This window comes from Lucilia cuprina, chromosome 6 (assembly GCF_022045245.1).
Source record: "Lucilia cuprina isolate Lc7/37 chromosome 6, ASM2204524v1, whole genome shotgun sequence".
NCBI classification, from domain to species: domain Eukaryota; kingdom Metazoa; phylum Arthropoda; class Insecta; order Diptera; family Calliphoridae; genus Lucilia; species Lucilia cuprina.
In genome coordinates, this window is record NC_060954.1 from 57,909,014 (window position 1) to 57,934,239 (window position 25,226).

Here is a 25,226-nt window from a genome sequence, read left to right on the forward strand (position 1 = left end):
AAAAAACATCAAACATGTTTGTAGAAAAAAAAAACACTCATCACACTCACACAACTTTAGTTTTACAAAACAAAAGATTTAAGACACAAACCTGATTTGGTTTTTTCATGTACAAATACACAAACAAATTTATACTGTATGTAGCATTGTTAGGTTTTGTTCTTGTTGTTGTTTGTTGTATTGTTTTTGTCTTTAAGTTATCATGTTGAAGCTGTATGTACCAGAGTTACTGGTCGATTTTATTTTATTTTTGTTTGATTATTATTCATTGCAATCAATATTTTAAACACATAATAGTTACAAGTATTATCAAATTTAGTTTTATTTTTTTCGTTGTTGTTGTTGCTGTTGCAATTAGACAATTGTTTTGTGTAATCAAGCAATAAACAATTTTAAGTAATTTTATAATTTGGCACGTGTATATTGTTTATAACGTTTTTTTTTTAAATAAAATATTAAAAGCAAAAAATTCTCTAACTGTTAACTCTATTAAATATTCTAAAAATAACTTTAAATGCGGTTTTTAAGTAATAAAAAGAATGTTATATATAAAACCTCAAAATAAACTTGTTAAAGTTTTTATATTGATTTCAACTTCTTTACCTTTTAAAAGAACTCTACACACTACCCAGCGAGTAGCAAATAGTTGTATATTAGTATTGTTTACCGCCACTATGGAACGTTCAACTTTATCCATAACATTTTTTTGTACGTTAAGATTTTTTTCAAATTGCAGTCTGGTTATAACATTTTTTTGTTCAAAAAATGTTCTTGCATATTTTTTTTCGTTGTTGTTGTTTGTATTTTATATTTTATTTATTGACTAGTTATCTAGTTTTATAGGTTCCTTCCTAGTTGTTGTTGTTGTTTTTTTATTTTTCTTCTAAATGTTCGTTTAAATAAGACTTGCTTGTTGCCGCATAATTGTATCTACTCGTTTAGTTGCTTTATTCACTGGTTGTTTAAGCATTATTTACGTGCGTTTCTGCTTATTTGCTTTTTATGCACTAAACTCTGTTTTTGTTTCATTTTATTCATTTTTTGTTGTTTATCATGTGTTTGCGCTTGGCTTAGATACTTATTGAGGTTTTTGTTTTTTTTCGTAAAAAAGGTTGTGTTGTGGTTTGTTTATTTCTTTTAAATCTTTTTAAACTATATATGATACTTACAACATGTTTGTTAAGTTCGCTGTCCAACATGTTGGTTTTGGTTTATAGAGCTATTTCTTATATTTTATATTACTTGTTTTAGTCATACAGGGTGTTTACTTAAATATCAGAAAAAATGTGAAAAAAAATGAGGAATATGAATGATTACTTTTAATAAGTTTTTACAATATTTTGAGCAATTCGTCAATTAATTGGTAATATTCCATATTTTTTCACAAAAATCGATTTTAGTCTATAGTTTAGTCTATAGTCTAGTCTATAGTCTAGTCAATAGTTTAGTCTATAGTCTAGTCTATAGTCAGGCCTATAGTCTAGTCCTATAGTCTAGTCTATAGTCTAGTCTATAGTCTAGTCTAGTCTATAGTCTAGTCTAGTCTATAGTCTAGTCTATAGTCTAGTCTATAGTCTAGTCTATAGTCTAGTCTATAGTCTAGTCTATAGTCTAGTCTATAGTCTAGTCTATAGTCTAGTCTAGTCTAGTCTATAGTCTAGTCTATAGTCTAGTCTAGTCTAAAGTCTAGTCTATAGTCAGTCTATAGTCTAGTCTACAGTCTAGTCTATAGTCTAGTCTATAGTCTAGTCTAGTCTATAGTCTAGTCATACAGTCAAGTCTATAGTCTAGTCTATAGTCTAGTCTATAGTCTAGTCTAACAGTCTAGTCTATAGTCTAGTCTATAGTCTAGTCTATAGTCTAGTCTATAGTCTAGTCTATAGTCTAGTTCCTATAGTCTAGTCTATAGTCTAGTCTATAGTCTAGTCTATAGTCTAGTCTATAGTCTAGTCTAATAGTCTAGTCTATAGTCTAGTCTATAGTCTAGTCTATAGTCTAGTCTATAGTCTAGTCTATAGTCAAGTCTATAGTCTAGTCTATAGTCTAGTCTATAGTCTAGTCTATAGTCTAGTCTATAGTCTAGTCTATAGTCTAGTCTATAGTCTAGTCTATAACAGTCTATAAAGTCTAGTCTAGTCTATAGCAGTCTAGTCTATAGTCCTAGTCTATAGTCTAGTCTATAGTCTAGTCTATAGTCTAGTCTATAGTCTAGTCTAGTCTATAGTCTAGTCTATAGTATAGTCTAGTCTATAGTATAGTCTAGTCTATAGTCTAGTCTATAGCATAGTCTATTCTATAGTCTTGTCTATAGTCTAGTCTATAGTCTAGTCTATAGTCTAGTCTATAGTCTAGTCTATAGTCTAGTCTATAGTCTAGTCTATAGTCTAGTCTATAGTCTAGTCTATAGTCTAGTCTATAGTCTAGTCTATAGTCTAGTCTATAGTCTAGTCTATAGTCTAGTCTATAGTCTAGTCTATAGTACTAAGTCTATAGTCTAGTCTATAGTCCAGTCCTATAGTCTAGTCTATAGTCTAGTCTATAGTCTAGTCTATAGTCTAGTCTATAGTCTAGTCTATAGTCTAGTCTATAGTCTATCTATATCTAGTCTATAGTCTAGTCTATAGTCTAGTCTATAGTCTAGTCTATAGTCTAGTCTATAGTCTAGTCTAATAGTCTAGTCTATAGTCTAGTCTATAGTCTAGTCTATAGTCAAGTCTATAGTCTAGTCTATATTCTAGTCTATAGTCTAGTCTATAGTCTAGTCTATAGTCTAGTCTATAGGTCTAAGTCTATAGTCTAGTCTATAGTCTAGTCTATAGTCTAGTCTATAGTCTAGTCTATAGTCCTAGTCTATAGTCTAGTCTATAAGTCTAGGTCTATAGTCTAGTCTATAGTCTAGTCTATAGTCTAGTCTATAGTCTAGTCTATAGTCTAGTCTATAGTCTAGTCTATAGTCTAGTCTATAGTCTAGTCTATAGTCCTAGTCTATAGTCTAGTCTATAGTATATAGTCTATAGTATAGTCTATAGTATAGTCTATAGTCTAGTCCTAGTCTATAGTCTAGTCTATAGTCTAGTCTATAGTCTAGTCTATAGTCTAGTCTATAGTCTAGTCTATAGTCTAGTCTATAGTCTAGTCTATAGTCTAGTCTATAGTCTAGTCTATAGTCTAGTCTATAGTCTAGTCTATAGTCTAGTCTATAGTCTAGTCTATAGCTAGTCTATAGTCTAGTCTATAGTCTAGTCTATAGTCTAGTCTATAGTCTAGTCTATATCTAGTCTATAGTCTAGTCTATAGTCTAGTCTATAGTCTAGTCTATAGTATAGTCTATAGTATAGTCTATAGTATAGGTCTATAGTCTAGTCTAGTCTATAGTCTAGTCTATAGTCCTGTCTATAGTCTAGTCTATAGTCTTCTATAGTCTAGTCTATAGTCTAGTCTATAGTCCTAGTCTATAGTCTAGTCCTATAGTCTAGTCTATAGTCTAGTCTATAGTCTAGTCTATAGTCTAGTCTATAGTCTAGTCTATAGTCTAGTCTATAGTCTAGTCTATAGTCTAGTCTATAGTCTAGTCTATAGTCTAGTCTATAGTCTAGTCTATAGTCTAGTCTATAGTCTAGTCTATAGTCTAGTCTATAGTCTAGTCTATAGTATAGTCTAGTTTATAGTCTAGTCTATAGTATAGTCTATAATCTAGTCTATAGTCTAGTCTATAGTCTAGTTTATAGTCTATTCTTTAATATAGTCTAATGTCTAGTCTATAGTCTTGTCTATAGTCTAGTCTATAGTCTTGTCTATAGTCTAGTCTATAGTCTTGTCTATAGTCTTATCTATAGTCTTGTCTATAGTCTAGACTATAGTCCAGACTAAAGTCTAGTCTATTGTCTAGTCTAGTGTGTAGGTTATTCTATAATATTTTATGTAGTCTCTTGTCTAGACTGATCTAAAGTTTATTCTAGTCTCCTTTTATAAATTTTCCTTTGATCAGTAAGATTCGTGTTTAATTTTGCGTTTCTATGTTCAATATTATAAAAGATTTAAAAAGTACCACCTGAAGGACAAAATGTACCAAAAAGATTACTCTTATAAATTATCATTTAATCAGAATCCTATATTTCTGATTATGTGTTTCTAGATTCAATATTGAAGTAAAACCAAAAAGTACCAACTTAAGAATGAAAAGGTATCAAAAATCCTTTCCTTCAGATTATTGAAATATTGTGGAAAATTCAAAACGTACCTTTTGAAGAACCAAAAAGTACCCTTATAAAAGTTTCGCATACTCATGGCTCTAATATCATGCTTAAAGAGTTTAATCATGTGTTTTAGAACTACTTTATTATTGAATACAAATCAAATTTTATAGTTTTTATTTCGAATTATTTTAATAACTATTTGGGTTATAGTAATGTTTAAGCCACTATAAACCATATAAACATACAAAAATTATTAAAATATTATTAAACTAAAGAAAAGTAAAAATCAGTCATCAAAAAAAAGTAGAAGATTAAATAATATAATTGAATAATCTTGAAAATAAGCTAATAAATATAATAGGAGATTTAAATTAATAAATTGTTGTTGTTTTAAAAATATTATTGAATATTTAAAGATTATGATTAAATATCAAATGATTTAACTAATTCAAAACTCTGGTGAGCATTGATTTGTAAATCGGCTAAACGAAATTCAGACTCTTGAGTATCCTTTGTATTTATAAATTCATATTGAAGTGAAGAAATTTATCGGAATATTTCATCCGAAAGGATTCTAAGAATGTAAATTTCATTATAAGAAAACTTAAAATTAATTGTATGTAACTAAAACTATTGGAAATATTTTTTTTTTTTTATAATTAAAAATTAAGCAAGGAATTGGCGTAGATTTGTTTAAATTAATTCAAACTCCTTTCTTCGAATACAACTCCTTACAAATCGGCTACCGACTTTCTGCGCACATATTTGGCAAAGTAATCGGGACGCCAACATTTACAGGAACCAGGAATTAGGAACCAATCATAATACAAACGTACTTGGAAACAACCAATCTCATCATGACCATCACAATGTTGACTAAAGTCACCTGAACCATTGGCACCACCATGACTGGTGCCATCGGAAGCAGTGGCTACACCAGCACGTTTTTGCAAATATTGTTGATAAGCTTGGAAATCTTGTACGGAAGGAGCTGGTGTAGTAGTCGATGACTGTGGCACAGTATCTTCGGCATTAGGATAGAATATTTCTGCTACTAAAAGACTAACCCAACGGGGTGATGATAAACATCCACCATCTAAATAATGACAACGAGCCTGTATACAGCGTGTTACCTCCACTGTTTGAGTGAAATAACCCTCGTAGGGTATCTGAACTACATAACGCCAGGAACCTTGATAATTTTTAGCAAATACAGGTGTGGCATATTCTACTTTGGCGGGACAAGGGGTGGGTGGTCCTTCATAACGTATGGGACCAATTTCTTCACGTCTTTCGGCTGTCAAAGGAGCTGCCTGGGGCGTAGATGTTTCACCTTGTATGGCCTTGTAAATGGTACAGAATCTGCAATTCAAAAAAATAAATTCAATTAATTTTGATTCCATTTCAATTTTCTCCTTATGTTAATACTTACAAACCACCACCATCACAAAATTTACGTGGTTTACGTTCTTCGGCTTCTTTTTGCTGTTTTTGAGAACGTTCTTCCTCATCTATGGCCGGATCAAAATAACCATAGTTATGTGACTCTCCTTTAGCTTGCACTTTACTAGCAACAGCTTCTCTTTTAGTTCTAACCGCATAATGACGATCAATATTATTATTATCTACTGGTTCAACAGGATCATCACGTATTATTTGCGTCACTTTAGGCAAAGTATCATCAGCTTTTAATACCGGCAAGGTTTTAGATAAAAATTTCAACGTATGATTACGTATCAATTCACTGTAATTAAGACATTTTAAAATAAACTTGAAGTCGTACAAAAAATATGTAAAAATTTAAACTTACAAAGGATAGGGTTCTCCTAAAACGTTTTGTCTTAAGGGATTTTTGGGTATTTGTCCCTTATTCAAATCACCACAAATATTATTAACGGAAACAGCTGATTTTTTACCACTGGCTACATTCTTACAATCAACATTGACATGTGTATAGGGTGGTGGCCTCACTTTGGGAGGTATGGCATTGGGTGATTCCACAAAAGCATAATAACCTTCTGGAGGCTCTTCACCATAATCATTTTGTGCCTGTGCCGTCACCAGTACCGATATCAAAAGAAATGCAAGTATTTTCTGTAAAAGTAAAAGTAAAAAAAAATATTTTTAGTCTTTAGTTAAACTATTAACAATATAAACATATTATTAAAATATTTATTCAATATATTAAAAATGGAAAAAAGTTTTTTAGAGCCTTTTCATCTTCATCAATCATTTTTATTCATATATTTTTTTGTAGCAAAACCGGCGAAAGTTTCTTAAGTAAATATTAAAATAAAATCGTTACCAATAAACCATATTTAGTAATTGTTAATATTTTATTATTACTCATATAGATTTTTATTATTATCCAGTAATTAATAGCAAAACGTTTATAACAATCTTTCAACTTTTTTTTAGATTACAAAAAAAGATAAATTGAAAATGTATTCAAAATGTTTTCAAATTTCAATTTACTTTCACTTTTTCAAAAATTTAAATAAAATGTTAATTAATCATTTTAATTAACTTCGAATTAAAAAAATATCAATAAAGAAAGAAGAAATGATGTGGATCTAGTCTACATATAGTCGAGTTCAGAGTGTAGTCTAGTCTATAGCATAGTCTGTTGTCTAGTCTGTTGTCTAGTCTATAGTCTAGTCTAGAGTATAGTCTAGTCTATAGTCTAGTCTAGAGTATAGTCTAGTCTATAGTCTAGTCTATAGTCTAGTCTATAGTCTAGTCTATAGTCTAGTCTATAGTCTAGTCTATAGTCTAGTCTATAGTCTAGTCTATAGTCTAGTCTATAGTCTAGTCTATAGTCTAGTCTATAGTCTAGTCTATAGTCTAGTCTATAGTCTAGTCTATATTCTAGTCTATAGTCTAGTCGAAAGTCCGGACTATAATCTAGTCAATAGTCTCGTCTATAGTCTAGTCTGTAATCTGAACTAAAGTCTGGACTATAGTGTAGTCTATAGTCTGAACTTTAGTGAAGTCTATGGGCTTGACTATGGTCAAATCTATAGTCTGGACTTTAGTCAAATCTATAGTCTAGTCTTTATTCTGGACTACCGTCTAGTCCATAGTCAAGTCTATAGTCCATTATTTAGCCTCGTTTATAGTCTGGCCTTTAGTCTGGTCTGTAATAAATCATTTTTTTTAGCCTATATATAGTCTGATCTGTAGTATAGTCTATAATCTGGACTATAGTCATAAAAGCATTCGTTTAAAATCTATTCATGCCATTAATTCCCAAAGCATATCTTGAATGAAAACTCATGTCTTAAACACTTTATGACTTAATTTAATTACTAGTTAAGAAATTTAGAATATATGCTCTTAATAGTTTTAATAGTTTAATTTAAAAATAATAAAAACATTTCACTACTCTTTTTTTGTATTAAATTTCTTACAACAACTACTATTAACGGTAGAATTGTAAATAAATTTTAATTGACAATCACCTAAAAGAATGTGGATGGACTTCTTGACCCAATTCCATGGCATACGAACAGTCGTCAGTCATCGACATTCATTGTATGGTCGGTCGCTTGCTCTGCACTGGTCTGGTTTTTAATATAAACAACAACATTAGCAGCAACTTGTTGTTTTGTTTTTGTTTTTCTTTTCAAACTAGAAAATATGGTTATTTAAGTATGCAAAGCTTAAAACCCCAAAATTAGTCATCCGGCAAACCATTAAAAGACCAGGTTTGAAAAAAAGAATTTAAGACATTTAACAAGCCAGGCAGTTGTGGCTAATACATGTTAATTAAAACAGATGCTTTTCGAACAACTCACAGCACCATTATTTCTGTTACATTTAAATTTCGAATTCTTTTATTTAGAAATTTAACTAAACAACAACAAAAATAAATAATAAATTTTAAAGAAAGAGAAATTTCTTTGTTATTTTTAAACTCCCACCATCATTCACATAAAATTTACAAAATACAAAAAAAACATGATCACAAATTGGTTTGTTTTTTTAAGGCCACTTAAAAAAAAACTTACGACCAAACCACTTTAGGGGTCACTTTTAATTTCATTTAGAGACCAACAAAAACAATAAGTTTTTTTTTTCAATAAACAAGATGAGGAAAAAGTAACACAAAAAGAAATTAAATCTTAGTTACAAAATTTCTCTTTTGTTTTCTTGATCTGTTGTAAAGAAAGTAAATAAGTTTTGTAAAAAATGCTACAAGTGGATAATTTAAATAATTTTGGTTAATAAGCTACTGTTTTTACAAGAGAAACAGTATATTAGTGTTTTTAAAAGCACAAAAATTAATAAAAATGTTGAAAGGAGATTCCATTATCTGTTTCTAAAGGTATACTCTACAAATATGATCGTAAAATTATATATACCATTAATATCCTTTGAAGAACCGTAATTACAATTCACTTGGAACATAATTGTTTGGAACAACTTTGCTTAACGAAAAGACTAAATTAAAGTTTAAACATAAACAAAACCATAGCCCTAACAAAAGGCCATAACAGGAACATACTATAGGCTAGCCTATAGACTAGTCTTTAGACTAGACTATAGACTAGACTATAGACTAGACTATAGCCTAGACTATAGACTAGACTATAGACTAGACTATAGACTAGGCTATAGACTAGACTATAGACTAGACTATAAACTAGACTATTGACTAGACTAAAGACTAGACTATAGACTAGACTATAGACTAGACTATAGACTAGACTATAGACTAGACTATAGACTAGACTATAGACTAGACTATAGACTAGACTATAGACTAGACTATAGACTTGACTATAGACTTGACTATAGACTAGACTATAGACTAGACTTTAGACTAGACTATAGACTAGACTATAGACTAGACTACAGACTAGACTACAGACTAGACTATAGACTAGACTATAGACTAGACTACAGTCGAGACTATAAACTAGATTATAGTCCGGAATTTAGACTAGACTATAGATTAGACTATAAACTATTGACTACACTATAGAAGAGAATATAGTCAAATCTACTCTGTAGCCTAGACTATGGTCTGTTCTATATTTTAGTATTTAGTCTGAACTGAAGTCTTGTTTAGCCTAAAGTATGGTCTAGTCTGCGCTACAGTCTGATCTTAAGTCTAATCTATACATTGTCTAAACTATAGTCTATTCTATAGTTTATACTATAGTTCGAACTAAAATTAGGCTATATACTGTACTATTATTTAGTAATTATTTACTGTAGACTATAGTCTAATTAATAATCATTATTATAGGATATTTAATAGTTGGTACTATAGTCCTGTCTATAGTCTAGACTATTGTCTATTATATCGGCTGAATAGAAGTCTGGTTTAAGGTCTGTAGTTTAGTTTTTACTCTGGTTTGTGTTCTAATTTTTAGTTTATAGTTTAGATTACGGTCAAGTTTATACTCTGGATTAGTCTAGTCTACAGTCTGAACAGCAGTCTAGTTCATAATCTGGACTATATTGCAAACCATAGTCGGTATTATAATCTTGTCTATTATCTGGACAAAAGTCTAGTCTGAACTACAAAATCAACATTCTTATTAAGTCATTGATATGGCAACGGATATCTGCTAAAATAGGCCGTGAATGCCATGAAAACAACTTGTCTCCAGAAATATAGGTTAAATTTTGTTATTTAATTGTTAAAACAAATACGAAAACATGTTAGTTAAAAAACTCTATGCTAAATTCCTAAAAACGAAAATGTCTAAATAAAATGTGAATTTCAACATAATAAAATGGTGCTAAATTCATAAAAAAAATGTTCTAAATTGTTGTTGTCGGTTCGTACGTATTTCATTTATAAAATATAACTTAACGGGAAAGTTGTTTGCATTTTGATGTCATATTTTTGTATTTTTTGCTTTTATTTTTGGTTGTATGAATATATATATATATAAAAAAATACGGTTTTATTATAAACAAATACAACAAACCCCATAGCACCAAAAAAAAATAACAATTCACACAGCAAAATAAAGTTTGTTTTTTTATAACTTTTTTATATTGTTGTAGTTGTTTTAATTTTCTCTTTATTATAAAAATAAGAATTCATTAACATATTTAAATACAAAACAGCATAGAGTTTTAATAAAAATTAAAAAGCAGAAAAAAACAGCTACTGATTTATTTTATTTATTTTTTAAAAATTTATTCTAGTCTAACATCTTCTTTGCCTTGTACAAAAAGAAAGAAAAGAAAACTGGAAAGAATAGCTGTAAATATTATTAAAAAAGAAAGAACAACGTTTGAAAACTTTGAAGAACAGTTTTCATAACTTGATGAGGTAGAAATTGTTGTTGCTGTTGTTGATTTTGTTGTTACCGTAGTTAAAACATTAAAAACAAGAACAAGTGTGTGCGTGTGTGTTAATCTATGTGTTGCAATAATTCTTTCTGCAAACTGCAACAAGTTGTTTAAAACAACAGAAAAATTGCAGTTTATCCAGTACAAGAGCAAAAAAAGACAAAATAGTAAAAATTATTGTAAAACAACTAAAAAGTTGTGGAGGCTTAATAAGAAATGACGACAATATTTAAAAGATTTATGAAATCATAAACTGTATCACATTCATTTGTATGATGAATGGTTGTATGTTGCACAATGTGTTTTTTTGTGAATTAAAATAGTTCATACATGACAAAAATTATTAATAAGATATGACATATTCTGTGTGCTTACAAGTTTGTTGATTAATAATAAATTTCATTGACCTAATTTTTTTTAGCTCAAAAATGTTATCTGTATGATATTCTACCATCAACTTTGAAAACCAATTATTTTTTTATAATTGATCAGAATACTGATCGGAATTGCAAAATTGAAATTTTTATATTAATGTCGGGTTCTTTCTTGATTCAGATTTAGCATGTCTGTTAAAAACACAAACGGAGATAATCATTAGGTTAATTCTATAAAAAATAGTGAAAAATTCTGGGTATAAAAATGAGTTTTACCCATAAATTGCAGAATATCACATAACGATTTACAGATGATCAAGATCGACGATCGAGTAATCCTTCACAGCAATTTCTTTTTGGGTAAAGTCGCTAGTGTAGATAGATAGAAAGATAGATAGATAGATAGATAGATAGATAGATAGATAGATAGATAGATAGATAGATAGTTAGTTAGTTTGGAATATAAGTCTCATGATAGATCTATAGATCGCTAGATAAATGGATAGATAGATCATGATGTATATTTAGATAGATTGGAATACCGCTTAATTGATGGGATGATAAATTAGTAGTTTAGATAGGTCGCTAACGTATCGCTACATACCGACGCAATACGTCAAGTGTGCTGCACGTGATGGGTAAAAATGGAGGGATAAAAGAAAAGGATGTATTTGCAGAGCTCTCGTGAAACTTCAGGCTTTAAATATTGGTAGAATTCCGATTCTGAATATTTAGATGATAATTACAATACCAACGTATCAAAGCGCAAAACAAATGAAGTAAAGCGGATAATGATCGAGGCTGACTTTTTAAGGCTAAGAGCAAGAAATTAATGAAGATGTTTTTGGGAATCATAACGATTCAATATCATGATATTCTGTCTCAATATTCACATCTCTATGAAGCAATGTGAATAAACTCCCGAGGAGCTAAAAAACTTAAAAGATCCTTCGTCATTTAATATACAGTCGAAACCAAGATATATTTTAGTCGAAAAGAGTCTCTAATTAGAATCCTACTGAAAGGAATGTCTAAACCAATTACGAGAAATAAAACTCTAAGATATTTAAAAACGAGAAAGAAGAAGCATACACTAAAGACTTCAAGAGAAAACAATGGTACGATCTCCGGATAGTGGACCACGCAATCGCTTCTAAAGCCAATCGAAAGCGTACAAATTTCATGATAAATTCCATCCAATAGTATACCTAGAAGTAGTCAAGATAAGCAATCTTCCGATTCACTGTTTACATAAAAGGATGGGACGGTAATTTGACATTATAAGACATTATATAAATGTCATATCTGATTAGATTTTTTAAGAAATTATTAATTTTTAAGTAAAAATTTAGATTTTTTTTAATATTTTTGATCGATTTCTTATTAAAAACTTGATCTTTTTTGTGAAAATTCAATTTTTAAGTGAAAATTTCGTTATTTTAGTGAAAATCGACATTTTAAGGAAAATCTAGGAAATTTAGTTTTTTTTAGTTTCAAATTGAAATTTTTTATAAAAATCCATTTTTTGTAAAAATTAAATATTTTTAAGAAAAATTAAAATTTTTAGTAAAAATTTAAATTTTCTGTGAAAATCCAAAATTTTAGTGAAAATCGAAATATTTAGTAAATTGAAATTTTTTTAAGTAAAAAAAATTTTTATGAAATACACGGTTTAAGGTTGAAATTGGGATTTTTACGAAAATTCCTTTTGTTAATAAAATTTAGATAGTATTTTTAGATTCGATTATTAACTGAACAATTATAACTTCTTTCAGATCTAAAAAACTACGATAAAAGACTAAAGACACCAGCTTTATTTGTCGACAAAAAATTACCCCCCAAAAAAAAACAAAAGACTTAAGACACAAACATGACATTTTTAAAACAAATTTTTTCTTTTTGTTAAAATTTTTATTTTACTTTTTCGCTTTGCTTTCTTTAAATTTGCAAACACCTACCAGCAATAAACGGTAATCCATATTATTTAATTATCTTGTAAAATTCACTAATTTTTCACTAAATATTTTTTTATGACTTTTTCTCCAACTTTAGTAAAAAAATAAATTTCTCCGTTTTTTTGTTGTTAATATTGTTTCTTTCTCTTGTTTATTTATTTTTTTAACGTTGTTTTTTTATGATTATTTATTTTTAACACTTTTTTTTAAAGACTTTTTTATATTTTTATTACCATACTGTTGAAAAGTTGCAAAAGAACTGATTATGAAAAGCCATTGCTCTTAACTTGTTACCTTTAGAGGTGGCAGCAGCAACAACAAAACAACAAACCAAACACTCACTCAACACCACAAAACATGCACAAGATCAAAAGAAATTTTTTGTAAGAAAAAAAAAACAAAATCATATAAAAACAAGTACCAACAACAACATTTAACATCAGCAAAACATTCCATTTCTTTTTATATTCTTTATTTAACAGTGGCCCTGGTCACTGTCATGTAAAAATATGCTCTTTTTCTTCGGTTCTCTGTTGCGTCGGTTTTTAAAATATATTTAGCTTTAGCTTTTTTCTTGTTGTGTTTTTCTTTAGTTTCGAGTGTTTGTTGTGTTAATTACAGAGAATTATAGGGCTTTCGTTTTTGAACTCACTTCGACTTGCTAATGAGTTTTTACTCAAATTCTTTTCATTACTTTCTTTTTTATCTATAATTTGAGTGAAGAAATTCTATTAGATTTTTGAGAGTTTTTAACATTTTGAGATAATATTGAGTACATTTTCGGGGGTTTTAATGATCTTTGTTAATCTCTGACATAAGTAAATATTTAAAGTATGTATTAGACTAAAAGAAACAGCATTGGCCCTTTTTACATTGAACTGAAATAGAACTAAAGTGGACAAAAAGTGAACTAGATCTGAACTAGAACTGAACTAGAACTGATCTAGAACTGATCTAGAACTGAACTAGAACTGAACTAGAACTGAACTAGAACTGAACTAGAACTGAACTAGAACTGAACTAGAACTGAACTAGAACTGAACTAGAACTGAACTAGAACTGAACTAGAACTGAACTAGAACTGAACTAGAACTGAACTAGAACTGAACTAGAACTGAACTAGAACTGAACTAGAACTGAACTAGAACTGAACTAGAACTGAACTAGAACTGAACTAGAACTGAACTAGAACTGAACTAGAACTGAACTAGAACTGAACTAGAACTGAACTAGAATTGAATTAGAACTGAACTAAAACTTCTTTCAAAAAGGGTAACCAGAAATACTGCGTATAGCTATTATTTCTATAATAAGCAATTGTATTTAATAACCATTACAAATAATGCTCTATCATCTAATTGATTATAAAACAAATGTTTTATAATTGTATTTTACAATTTAAAGTAATTGTCCTTTGTACATTATTCGGGCTATAAAATCCTTGCAACTCGTTTAAACATTTGTAGTATTTATTTGAATTTTCTACAAAATAAGTGTTTGCAATATTGTTAAAAAAAGTTTCAAAATGTTTGAAAACATTCAATTGATCTATATGAATGTTAAAATTTTAAAATTCTGGTCACTTTTATACGATAGCAACTGGCGTCGTTATGTTTGTCTAACACCTACAACATTTTTAGTTTTTACTCAATTCTACTATATGTTTATGACCCATGAAGGTATCGATGCTATAATACGTAATTCGTATATGTTGGTTTTATGGTTTAATACCATATTAAGAGCATATATTTTGATCTATGATCGAGAGATATATCAAAATTTAATTAAAGTTTTAGAAGGACATTTTAATGATTTAATGGTGAGTGAAAATACAAAAATAAATTTTGGAATTTTGTGTTTTTTTGTAACTTTTTTCTTTGTTACTTTTAGAATTCTAATGATTTTTATATACAATCTTTATTGGACCAAGTAAATTCTATGGGTACAGTCATGTCTAAAGGTAATTTATTTTTGGGTTTACTTACTTGCATTGGTTTTGCACTCTATCCGTTTTTTGCTGTCGAAAAAGGTAATTTAATTTCAAAATTTTTAACAGGTATGGAAAATTGAGAGATTTACTAGTCTGCGAACTATATTATTTACTAATCTGTTGATTATTCTATAGATCAATCCCTTTACTGAACTATTTACTAAGTTAGTCGATGGAATAGTCTATTGACTGGTTTATGAACTAGTCTATTGACTATAGTTTATGAACTAGTTTACTTACATGTCTCTGCACTATACTATTGAATAGTATACTGTCTATTATATAGTCGTGTCTATTGACTATAATCCGGTATTCAGGGGATAATTTATTGACTAGTACATATGCTATTGACGATACTATCTATGTCTATGTGCGAATGTATGGACATCCAATTGACTTTTATGACTATTACTGGACTATTTATAGACTTGTCTATAGAAAAGTCAATTGACTAGAATATTACTTTTGACTATTATGTGGATTAATCTAATGACTACTCCATAAACTAATCTATTCTTTAATCTATTTACTAGTCAATGGACTAATCTATTGAATATTCTTGGGAGAATTGACCACTCTATGGGCTACTTTACTGAATATTCTATTGACTAGTCTATGGACTTATATATGCACTACTCTATTGACTAGTATAAGAACTATTATATGGACTAATAGGGTAGTCCATAGACTTGTCTTAAGACATATAACATATTGATTGAAATCTGATTGAATTACTCTATTGACTGGCCCAAGGACTAATCTATTGACTATTCTATGGACTTGTTTATTAACTAGTCTATTAAGTACTATATGGACTAATCTATTGATTTGTTTATAGGCAAGTCTCTTGACTATTCTATGAGGAAGGTTTATTAATTGTATAACTCTTAGGGCGGGTTTTTTTTTAGATAAAGATAATCTACATTCTTTGTTTAAACCTAGTTTACGATATTTTAACGTTACTTATTATCATAGTTTAACTGAGCGTTATTGGCCAATTAAACTTAAGTTATAAGTATGAAAACACAATTAACAAAAACAATAAAACAATGATTTCGGAAGAACAAAAACTTAATATTTTAAGTAAATTGCAATTTTCTGATTTGTTTTCGTTTATTTACGGTTGTTTTGAATGTTTATTTAACAATTTTCCAAAATTTTTCATTTTACAAAAGTATTGTTTGCAAAAAACAGCTGTTCATTGTTTATGTTTTTGACTGAAAAGTTGGCAATACTAACAAAGTTAACTGAACTTAAATCCATAAGTGAAAAACACAATCATCGTTTAAAGTCCGTCTAAATTTATTCCGAGTTTAATCTATTAGAAAGTTAAGTCTAGTTTAACTGAGGAGTAAGAAACCCTCCCTGAAAACACAATCATCGTTTAAAGTCCGTCTAAATTTGTTCCGAGTTTAATCTAACAACAAGTTGAGCCTAGTTTAACTGAGTAGTAAGAAACCCGCCCTTAGACCCTTACTCTAAAATTGATAAAAGTAAAAACTATTTCAAATATTCAATTTTCCATGCCTGACATCAAGCCTATTTCTAAAACTAATCTAAATCTTAATATCTTCCCCCACCCCTTAAAGTATTGCCATTTGGTAGCATGATACCGGGTGTTAATGAATATCGCTCACCATTCTATGAAATCTGGTATGCTTTTCAAATGATTATAACACCCATGGGCTGTTGTATGTATATACCCTACACTACGCTAATTGTATCCTTTATAATGTTTGGCATAGTTATGTGTAAAACTCTGCAGCATCGTTTAAGAAGTTTAAAACGTTGTGGCAAAAATTCAACTTTAATTTATCAGCAGGTTATTAATTGTATTAAATTTCAAAATGATATTATAAGGTACGACAGGGAGAATTTGTTTAAGAAAAATATATTTTATTTTTATGTTTTACTTTTTCTTTTATATTACAGTTATATAGAAACTGTTAATCATTTAACAACTTTTATATTTATGTTGGAATTTTTAGCATTTGGAGCTTTATTATGTGCTTTATTGTTTCTTTTAATAATTGTAAGTTTTAAATTTGCTTTAAAAAAGGTTTTTATAAAGTAACATTGCACTTTTTTCATTAGGTGGATTCTACGGCTCAAGCTCTTATTGTTTGTGCCTATATAACCATGATATTTGCTCAGATATTGGCATTATATTGGTATGCCAATGAGTTAAAGGAACAGGTATATTAAGATTTTGTTTCAAAACTTTTTAAGTAATATTATTAAATATTTTATAGAATTTAAAAATTGCTGAAGCTGCTTATGATACGGAATGGTTTACTTTTGAAATTTCCACACAAAAAAATATTCAATTATTGATTTTACGAGCTCAAAAACCATGTTCGGTGAGAAAAATTTTAATAATGTTTTTGTAATAAAGTGAAGCTTTTATTTATTTTCTTCTTTGTAGATAAAAGTGGGTAATATGTACTTAATGACTTTGGAATTGTTTCAGGCTTTATTAAATGCTTCTTATTCATATTTTACTTTATTGAAGAGGGTTTATGGCTAAAATATTAAAACAATTTATACAATTTTTCTTTGAATTTATTTTTTTTTTCTTTAAATGTATTAAATATTTAAAATTTATAAAAATTTTTTCTTATTTTCATTTCGTTTTTTTCCAATAAGCTTTCAGCAATTGACAGCTCTGATCAGAGTTGTATTTAGTTTTGTGTAGAATAAGAATAAATTAAAATAAAAGAAATTTCTTCAAAATTATTACAAAATATAAAAAAAAAACTTAAAAATTTGCTCCACGTGTGATGTGTTCTTTCACTTTCACAGTTTAAACTTGTCAGTCCAAATAGGCGATAAATCCCAAACAATTTGTGTCAAATTCAATGTAAAATCGAAGCCTCGGATACTCAGTTTGCAAGGCTTTTTATAACTGTAGATTTTGATAACTGTACTAGATTATAATATGAAGTAAAGACTAGAATGTAGTCTAAACTAAAGTCTAGACTATTGTCTATAGACTAGAATCTAGTCTGGACCATGACACAATAAAGTAAGGTGACTGCGATAAAGCAGCTGATAATTAATCTTTAGTTGATGGATTAGGGACTAAATTAAAATTTACCTTGGAAAGTTGTTTTTGAATACTCAATCTGCTTATTTTGTTTAAGCGCCCAATGGAGGTGATTTAAACTTGAGCAAGAAATGCAAAAGTATAAACAGCTGATGCAAATGGGTTTAAGTCTGAACTATGTACTTTATTTTGGGTTACATTTTGTTCTCTGGTGCTTTACCTATACAAATGAATAAGTAACAGTATGTGTATGGGCAACACTGGTCTAGAGTCAAGACTAAAGAATATGCAATGTACTCTAAATTCTAAAATAGACTATAGTATCGATTATAGTCCGAACTTTAAATAGGCTCCTATTCTGCATTTCAATTTGAATGGAAATTTTCTCCGTTTGGCAAAAAAAAAAATGGTCTGTAGGCTAGACTATAGTCTGAACTATAAACAAAACTACTGTTTAGAATATAGTTTGGATTATAGACTAGTTTATAGACCAGGCTTTAAATTATATTATAGTCTAGTCTATAGATAAGAATATAATCTGGTATTTACACTAGACTATAGTAGGCCTATAGAGCGAACAAAACATTAATCTGGACTATAAACTATTCTGCAGTCTAGACTATAGACTATACTCTAGATTATAGATTCTTATAAACAAGACTATAATCTGGACTATAAACTTTTCAGTAGTCTAGACTATAGAGTAGACTATAATCTGGATTATAGAATAGACTATAGTCTGAATGATAGACTAGCCTTTAGACCAGACTTTAAATTATATTATAATCTGGTCTATAAATAAGACTAAACCGCCGTCCGACATTCAAAATTAGACACGTAACGAATAATATACGTCTAAAACTTAAAATTTAATAGAGAAAAACTGCGTTTTTAGTTTTTCATTTTAAGATCATGTGTCCTTTTATACAGCATCAGAAAATGAAAAAACTGTAAACGCAGATTTATTTCCTTTGAATTTATAGTATCAGACGTATATCTGGTTCATGTCTAACGAAATTTTTCTCTTTTTGTCGGACGGTATAATCAGGTTTATAGATTAGACTATAGTCTGAGCTATAAACAAAAATATAGTCTGGACTATAAACTAGATTATATTCTGAACTATAGATTATATAATAGTCTGTACTAAAGAATAAATTATTGTTTGGACTATAGGATAAACTTTAGTTAGGACTATAGTTTAGCCTTAGTTTGGACTATGATATAGTCTAGGCTATAGATGAAACTAAAGTCTTTACTGCAGGCTAGATTATACACAACAGTCAGGACTAAAACAATACAATAATCCTGGGTATTAAAACTACTTGTGAAATAATACAATTCTGGTTAAAAATAATTATATTAACTTTAAATAACTGGGGGGTAATTCTGCAACATGATTCGAAAGCGAAAATTTTCAAATATTCAGCCCTATCGGCAATCATCATTTCACGTGAAATATGTTTCCTTTTTAGTTTTTTCGTTGACCTGTTGTGAAATTTGTTGATGGAATTTTGTAAACATTGAACAGCTGCTCCATACAAAATTAACTATTGTGAATGAATTGTTCACAACAAGTTCACGATAGCAATTTTCCCTTCAAGGGAAATGAAATTTAAAGAAACCAAATTTTCACTTCTATTGGCGATAGGGGTTATTATGTTTCGATACTTTTTTCTTTTGAGTTTCAAAACGGAGTAAAATCGAATCAGTTTTTCATAAAAATAAAATAAAAACAAACCACAAAACTTTGTTTCAAATTTTACGTTGTTTTGTTTTTCTTTATTTTAAAAGTTTTTCATTCAATAATTTAATTCAATTAAATACCATTCAATCATACTTACAACATTGTACTTATTATTTTGTTTTGTTTTATTTTTCATACCATTTTATTTCTTTTGTTTTTAATTATATATAATATTTAAATACTATTAAATTTATTTAATTACTAGCATTTTTAATATATAATTGAACAATCAAAAAAACACATATACACATTCTATGCGATCAATCCTGTAATTTGGTTTTTCATATTTTCTGTTTTAGCTTAATTACCAAAATATCCTATCAAAAAAACAAGTTACGTATTAGTTTAAATTTTAGATTTTCTTTCGTGGTAATATAATTTAATAATACTTTTTTTAAATATTTATAAATAATTAAAGTGTTTTCTTATAAATTTGTTAAAGAAATAACATGAAAAGATTTTTTATTTTATTTGCTTCATTATAATAATTATTTATATTTATAATTGTTTAACTTATAGCTAAATATATATTATAAATTATTTAATTTATTTTTAAATTCTGGTATAAATCGTATAAACTTTTTATTTTCTTATTTTTGTTTTATTATTTTTACCTTTGATCAACACACATTAAACATTTATTAATAATAATGGCTTTTAATAGATCTTTTGTCATTTTAATTAATACAATTTTAATACATAGTATTTATGTAAAAAACTTTTTACTTGTTTTCAATAACATTTTGATATTTTTAAAGTGTATAAGTTGTATGTTGTTGTTTTTTTAATGTAAATGTTTGTTTTTTCTTAATAATTAAAAATTGTAAAGTAAATCTCATAATGAGTCTGTCTTATTATTAAAAAAAATGTTTTAGTTTCGTTTTATATATAAGGATATATTCTTCGGATAACATTTAGTCTGTTTTTTATAGTTAAAATATAATAAATAAATATAGGTTGGTTTTTCTTTATTAAATTGTATCTCAATTTTTGGGTGATACTGTTATTAGTTTATGCGGCGTTACTGGAGATATCTGGAATATTAAAAGAAAATACGTTAAATCTCTTTATTAATTAAAATCAAATTAGTTAGGTCTGTCACAGAATTTCATTTCGATCGAAGGTAGAGTTCTAGTACCTCCATTCGTACACGAATGACTACAGAACGAATTATAAACTAGACTTTTGACTAGTCTATAGTCTGGTTTATAGAATATTTTACATTCTGGTCTATAGTCTAGTCTATAGTTATGTCTATAGTCTAGTCTATAGTCTAGTCTAAAGTCTAGTCAATATAGTCTAGTCTATAGTCTAGTCTATAGTCTAGTCTATAGTCTAGTCTATAGTCTAGTCTATAGTCTAGTCTATAGTCTAGTCTATAGTCTAGTATATAGTCTAGTCTATAGTCTAGTCTATAGTCTAGTCTATAGTCTAGTCTATAGTCTAGTCTAGTCTATAGTCTAGTCTATAGTCTAGTCTAAGTCTAGTCTATAGTCTAGTTTATAGTCTAGTTTATAGTCTAGTCTAAAGTCTAGTCTATAGTATAGCTAATAGTCTAGTCTATAGTATAGTCTATAGTCTGGTCTATAGTCTAGTCTACAGTCTAGTCTATAGTCTAGTCTATAGTCTAATCTATAGTCTAGTCTATAGCCTAGTCTATAGTCTAGTCTATAGGCTAGTCTATAGGAAAGTCGTTAGTCTAGTCTATTGTCAGGTTTAATCTACAGTCTATTCTATTAGTCAAGTTTATGGTCTAGTCTCACTCATCCAATCGAAATCTTTAAAAAGCCCTTAGCATCGTTCAACTTACCCATAATGAACGACTACCCATAAAATTAGAATCATCATCATCCTCCATTAAACTATGATGTTGGTGATGACGATGATGATGATGGGCAGCATGGTGATGATGTTGTTGATGCTGATCTAAAAATATTAAAGTATCTTTACTGCAGGTATTAACGGAATTTCTTAATACCGAAGATAAGGTATCACCACACTCCCGCAAACGATAATTGGAAGCCGTAGAAAAGGAATGTCTTAGATGAAGAGAAGGATGTTGTGCTGCTACTGTCGTAGAGGGTTGCATGGCATTTTCCACAGCCGAAACACTTGAGCGACTGCCATGCCAAGGTTGGCGATAAGTGGAAAAGTGTCCTGCTAAAGCAGAACCTATAATACTGCTACTATTACTTTTAAGGCTGGAAGATAGTAAATGTTCCTTTTCATTCGCTGTTGTTGTAGTATTATGGGATTGAAGAAAACCATTGAATTTATTTTGTAAATTATTGGCGGCATCTTTAGAGACAGCCAGAGAACTGGGCGCTGGTGATTGCGAAGATAGTGACGAAGAGGAGGATGAGGCTGTGGAAGAAGGTGTTTTCTCTTTGTCATTATTATTATCCACTTCGTCAGTTGTCGTTAAGGGTGTTTTAGCTATTAGTTCTTTGTCCTCGCCATTTGTAGTCGTTGCTGTTTGGTTTGTTAGTAAAGCTTTACTGTTATCTTTACACTCCACTACTTCTTCCTCTAGTTTACAATCCTCATCCATGGTAAAAATTTCAGTGCTATGTTCCTCATTTTCTATAATTTCCAATTGTTCTAACTTTGCCTCTAAATCGTCAGCTTCATCATGTAAAACGTCAGCATCGGCATAATCTAAAAGTTTCTCTAAAGCATCTAAATTAGTTTCGGTGTTAGTAGTTTGAGCACTATTTGCAGCAATAGGTTTTTGTATATCTTCGTCCTTTTTAGTTTGAGCTATGGAAAAACGAGAAATTATTGTAATTTTCATTGAGTTTAAATAGAAAAGCTGTAAGTTACATACCATTTTCCTCTTTAGTTTGGATTTCCTTAATTATTTCTTTCGTTTCTAATGGCTTAACCTCTGGCTCAATTTCTTCTATAGTTGTTGGTGTTTTAACAGTGATAGTCTCATTTTTCACATTTTCCTCTGAATTATGTACCACAACCGTTGAGGAGCAGGCGGTGGAGGTGGAAGCTGCTGCTACCGGCACTGACACAGGTGGCGCTATGCGTGATATCCAATGATCACTAGAATTTGAGCTCGAGCCAGAACATTCAGCATTTTCCGAAGTTCTACGTTGATAAAACAACATATAAGCCTCATTATTAACGATTTCATCGGGCAAAGATTCACTAGAGACTTTGGAAACACGCTGATCATCAAATTTATACCATTGACGATCGTAGGGATTCTTGCAGGCGGCAGTGTAATGACCCGTTTCCAAAGTATCACCCTGATGATAACAGACGGCATATAAATCATAGCGCGTCTCACGATTGTCACGAGAACTTAAAGTGGAAGAACGTGAATCACCAGGCTTTGATCTACGCCATGGACTGGGACGGTTGAAGGCGGCACTATCTGCTGTTAACGCATTGCCGCTAGTATTTGTTTCATTTACTCCTCTGGCCAAGTGGGGAGACATATCAAACGAATGTAAAGGAAAATTAACCATGGTGGTCAATTTAGCGGCATTGGCACCTTTGCCATGATGTTGGCGAAAACGTTTAAAGTGCACGACCAATATATCGGGTAGAGACCATAAGCCTAAAGTTTTCACAACCGGTAAGTATTCCTGGCAATGTGGACAACGCCAGGCATCTTCAGCACTCAAAGTTTCAGCTTTGGTATAATGTTCCAGACACTGTTCCAAAGTCAAGGCTGCTGTATCATTTGTCTTATTAGCCAATAGACGTGGTACACTTTCATGTTCCACCACTTGATCGGAAAGATCACAAAAATAAGCCTCTGGCTCTGGCCACTCCAGCAGCAGCTTTACATGTGTGGGTCCAGCTTCGGCCGATAACACCGACAATGCCAAATCTATCATTTCGGTTAGTAAAGGATGTTCTACTTGTTCTATAAAAGTATCTGGATCTGCTGAGGGATCTTGTAAACGTATTTGAAACATTTCACTCAAAGGGGTGGCATAGGAAAAGACTTCTGGCTTTAGTAGAGATGACATTTCTCTTAACAATTTCTTTTGCAACTCAGAATAAGAACAATCTCTGGGTATTTGTAAACAAAATGGAGCACCAAAACGTTCTATGGAGATTAACTCCTTTTTCTCTGTGCTTTCCGCATTCTCTACTTTATTTTTCTTAACATTTGCCACCAGCACCAATAAATCGGCAGATTGTGGTTTATTTACATTTGATTGTGAAGTTGTTGCTGTAGTACCCTCCACTTTAGCATCCTTTTCCAATGGTACTTCTATACAATATATCGTTTCAATACCTTGTAAAGTATTCACTGGCTGTGTATCGTAAAAGACACGCATAAAACCCTCCTTTTGCAAATCAACCAATACCATACGTTCATTTGGTATACCCGTATCCTTGTGCAATTGCTCTCGTAGGGCCATTATGGGTGAACCGGCAGTGACTGTCAGACCCATGCGTACTTGTCGTGGTTGCTGTGTTAAATAAACTACAGTAACAAAGATTGTCTGTTGCGTTAATTGGGGTAATTGCACCGATATACAATGGAATGGATCGAAGGTGTTAGATTGTTTTTTACAGCGAGGGCAGGTCAACGATGAACGAAATTGTGCTTGAAATACCGCCTGTACAAAGGAATTATTACAACGTATATGATTGGCCAAGGTTTCGGCGGCTATTATCTCATCTGGACGGCCATAGTTGTTCTAAAAGAAGTTTGAATAAAAAAAATATTTTAAAACAAATTTTAAACTAAATAAATTTTAATGCAAATTAGTAATTTGTCTTTTCAAAGGTCATTGGCATTATTATCTTAAAGATTTGTTATCTGAAGTAAAAAAAGTAATAATTTTTATATGCATTTACTGGTTATATTAAGCTCAGCCCTTATATTCTTTCTTATGTATGTATATAAACGCCATAGCTAAAGACGTTTATTTTTATCTTATCAATTATGTAAATATTGTTACAATATTATCTAAAACCAAAAAAAAAAAAAACTGTAGAGGTTTTTTTGCGAATATGTTATATTCAAGTGCAAATTTATTTTACGTAAAAAGTAATATTTTTTTTGTTAAGTAGTTCTAACAACAACACTTGCATATTCCAGTAAATATTACATTTTATAATAATACGAGTGTTTTAGACAAATACACGATAAGTGTACTTGTTTGCAAGGGGAATGAACAATTGCCAGCGCCAGTATTTATTTAAATAAAATAATTGTGTAATAAACAAGTAATGCTTAATTTTTATCAATTTATATATTTTTATAAGATAAGTGTTATTATATAGGTTTGTTATGTAGAATCAAGACGAGAGAACATTCTTTCTTAGAAAGTTGTTATTTAATTTTATTGAAAAAAATTGTTTTTAGATTTTTAAAGCTAAACATTTTAATAATAATTGCGTTGTCTTGGGTAAGGGAATTTTTAATGACATCTGCATTAGGTTTTTATCTTGTCTGTGAAATTTATGTCTCCCTTGTTAGTCAATACAATAAAAGGTATTTACGTCAGTACCAGCTACACCTACCTACATATATCTATCTATCTATCTATCTATCTATCTATCTATCTATCTATCTATCTATCTATCTATCTATCTATCTATCTATCTATCTATCTATCTATCTA

At 29.7% G+C, this 25,226-nt stretch overlaps 5 protein-coding genes across 6 annotated transcripts in view; 2 read left to right on the top strand and 3 right to left on the bottom strand.

The window, feature by feature from the left end:
• LOC111681932 (suppressor APC domain-containing protein 2) overlaps positions 1-751 on the bottom strand; it is a 5,771-nt gene extending 5,020 nt beyond the window's left edge. Inside the window, exon 1 of one of the 2 annotated variants that reach the window (XM_046954713.1) lies at positions 604-751. The gene's annotated coding sequence lies outside the window, so the exon portion shown is untranslated. Of the gene's footprint in view, positions 1-91; positions 134-603 lie in introns of those variants that run through there. The other variant, XM_046954714.1, reaches the window with a different exon arrangement.
• A 3,568-nt stretch (positions 752-4,319) lies between these two features.
• On the bottom strand, positions 4,320-13,002 carry LOC111681934. The gene is made up of 4 exons (XM_023443835.2): positions 12,844-13,002; positions 6,007-6,290; positions 5,629-5,940; positions 4,320-5,558 (listed from the first exon to the last, which is right to left on the bottom strand). Exons 1-4 carry the CDS (start codon positions 12,862-12,864, stop codon positions 4,928-4,930), a joined length of 1,248 nt encoding a protein of 415 aa, XP_023299603.2. The 5' UTR covers positions 12,865-13,002; the 3' UTR covers positions 4,320-4,927.
• Positions 13,003-14,365: 1,363 nt separating this feature from the next.
• LOC111681931 (odorant receptor 49b) lies at positions 14,366-17,357 on the top strand. Its single transcript, XM_023443832.2, has 7 exons — positions 14,366-14,659; positions 14,731-14,869; positions 16,420-16,690; positions 16,763-16,862; positions 16,925-17,026; positions 17,083-17,190; positions 17,256-17,357. Exons 1-7 carry the CDS (start codon positions 14,366-14,368, stop codon positions 17,355-17,357), a joined length of 1,116 nt encoding a protein of 371 aa, XP_023299600.2.
• A 3,195-nt stretch (positions 17,358-20,552) lies between these two features.
• LOC124420663 (ubiquitin carboxyl-terminal hydrolase 31) lies at positions 20,553-24,693 on the bottom strand. The gene is made up of 4 exons (XM_046954211.1): positions 24,688-24,693; positions 22,451-24,296; positions 21,434-22,383; positions 20,553-20,657 (listed from the first exon to the last, which is right to left on the bottom strand). The coding sequence occupies exons 1-4, from the start codon at positions 24,691-24,693 to the stop codon at positions 20,607-20,609; spliced, it is 2,853 nt and encodes a 950-aa protein (XP_046810167.1). The 3' UTR covers positions 20,553-20,606.
• A 372-nt stretch (positions 24,694-25,065) lies between these two features.
• LOC111681933 (ubiquitin carboxyl-terminal hydrolase 31) overlaps positions 25,066-25,226 on the top strand; it is a 1,711-nt gene continuing 1,550 nt past the window's right edge. Inside the window, exon 1 of the mRNA XM_046954212.1 lies at positions 25,066-25,104. Within this exon, the coding sequence (XP_046810168.1) occupies positions 25,066-25,104 (39 nt within the window). The remainder of the gene's footprint in view (positions 25,105-25,226) is intronic.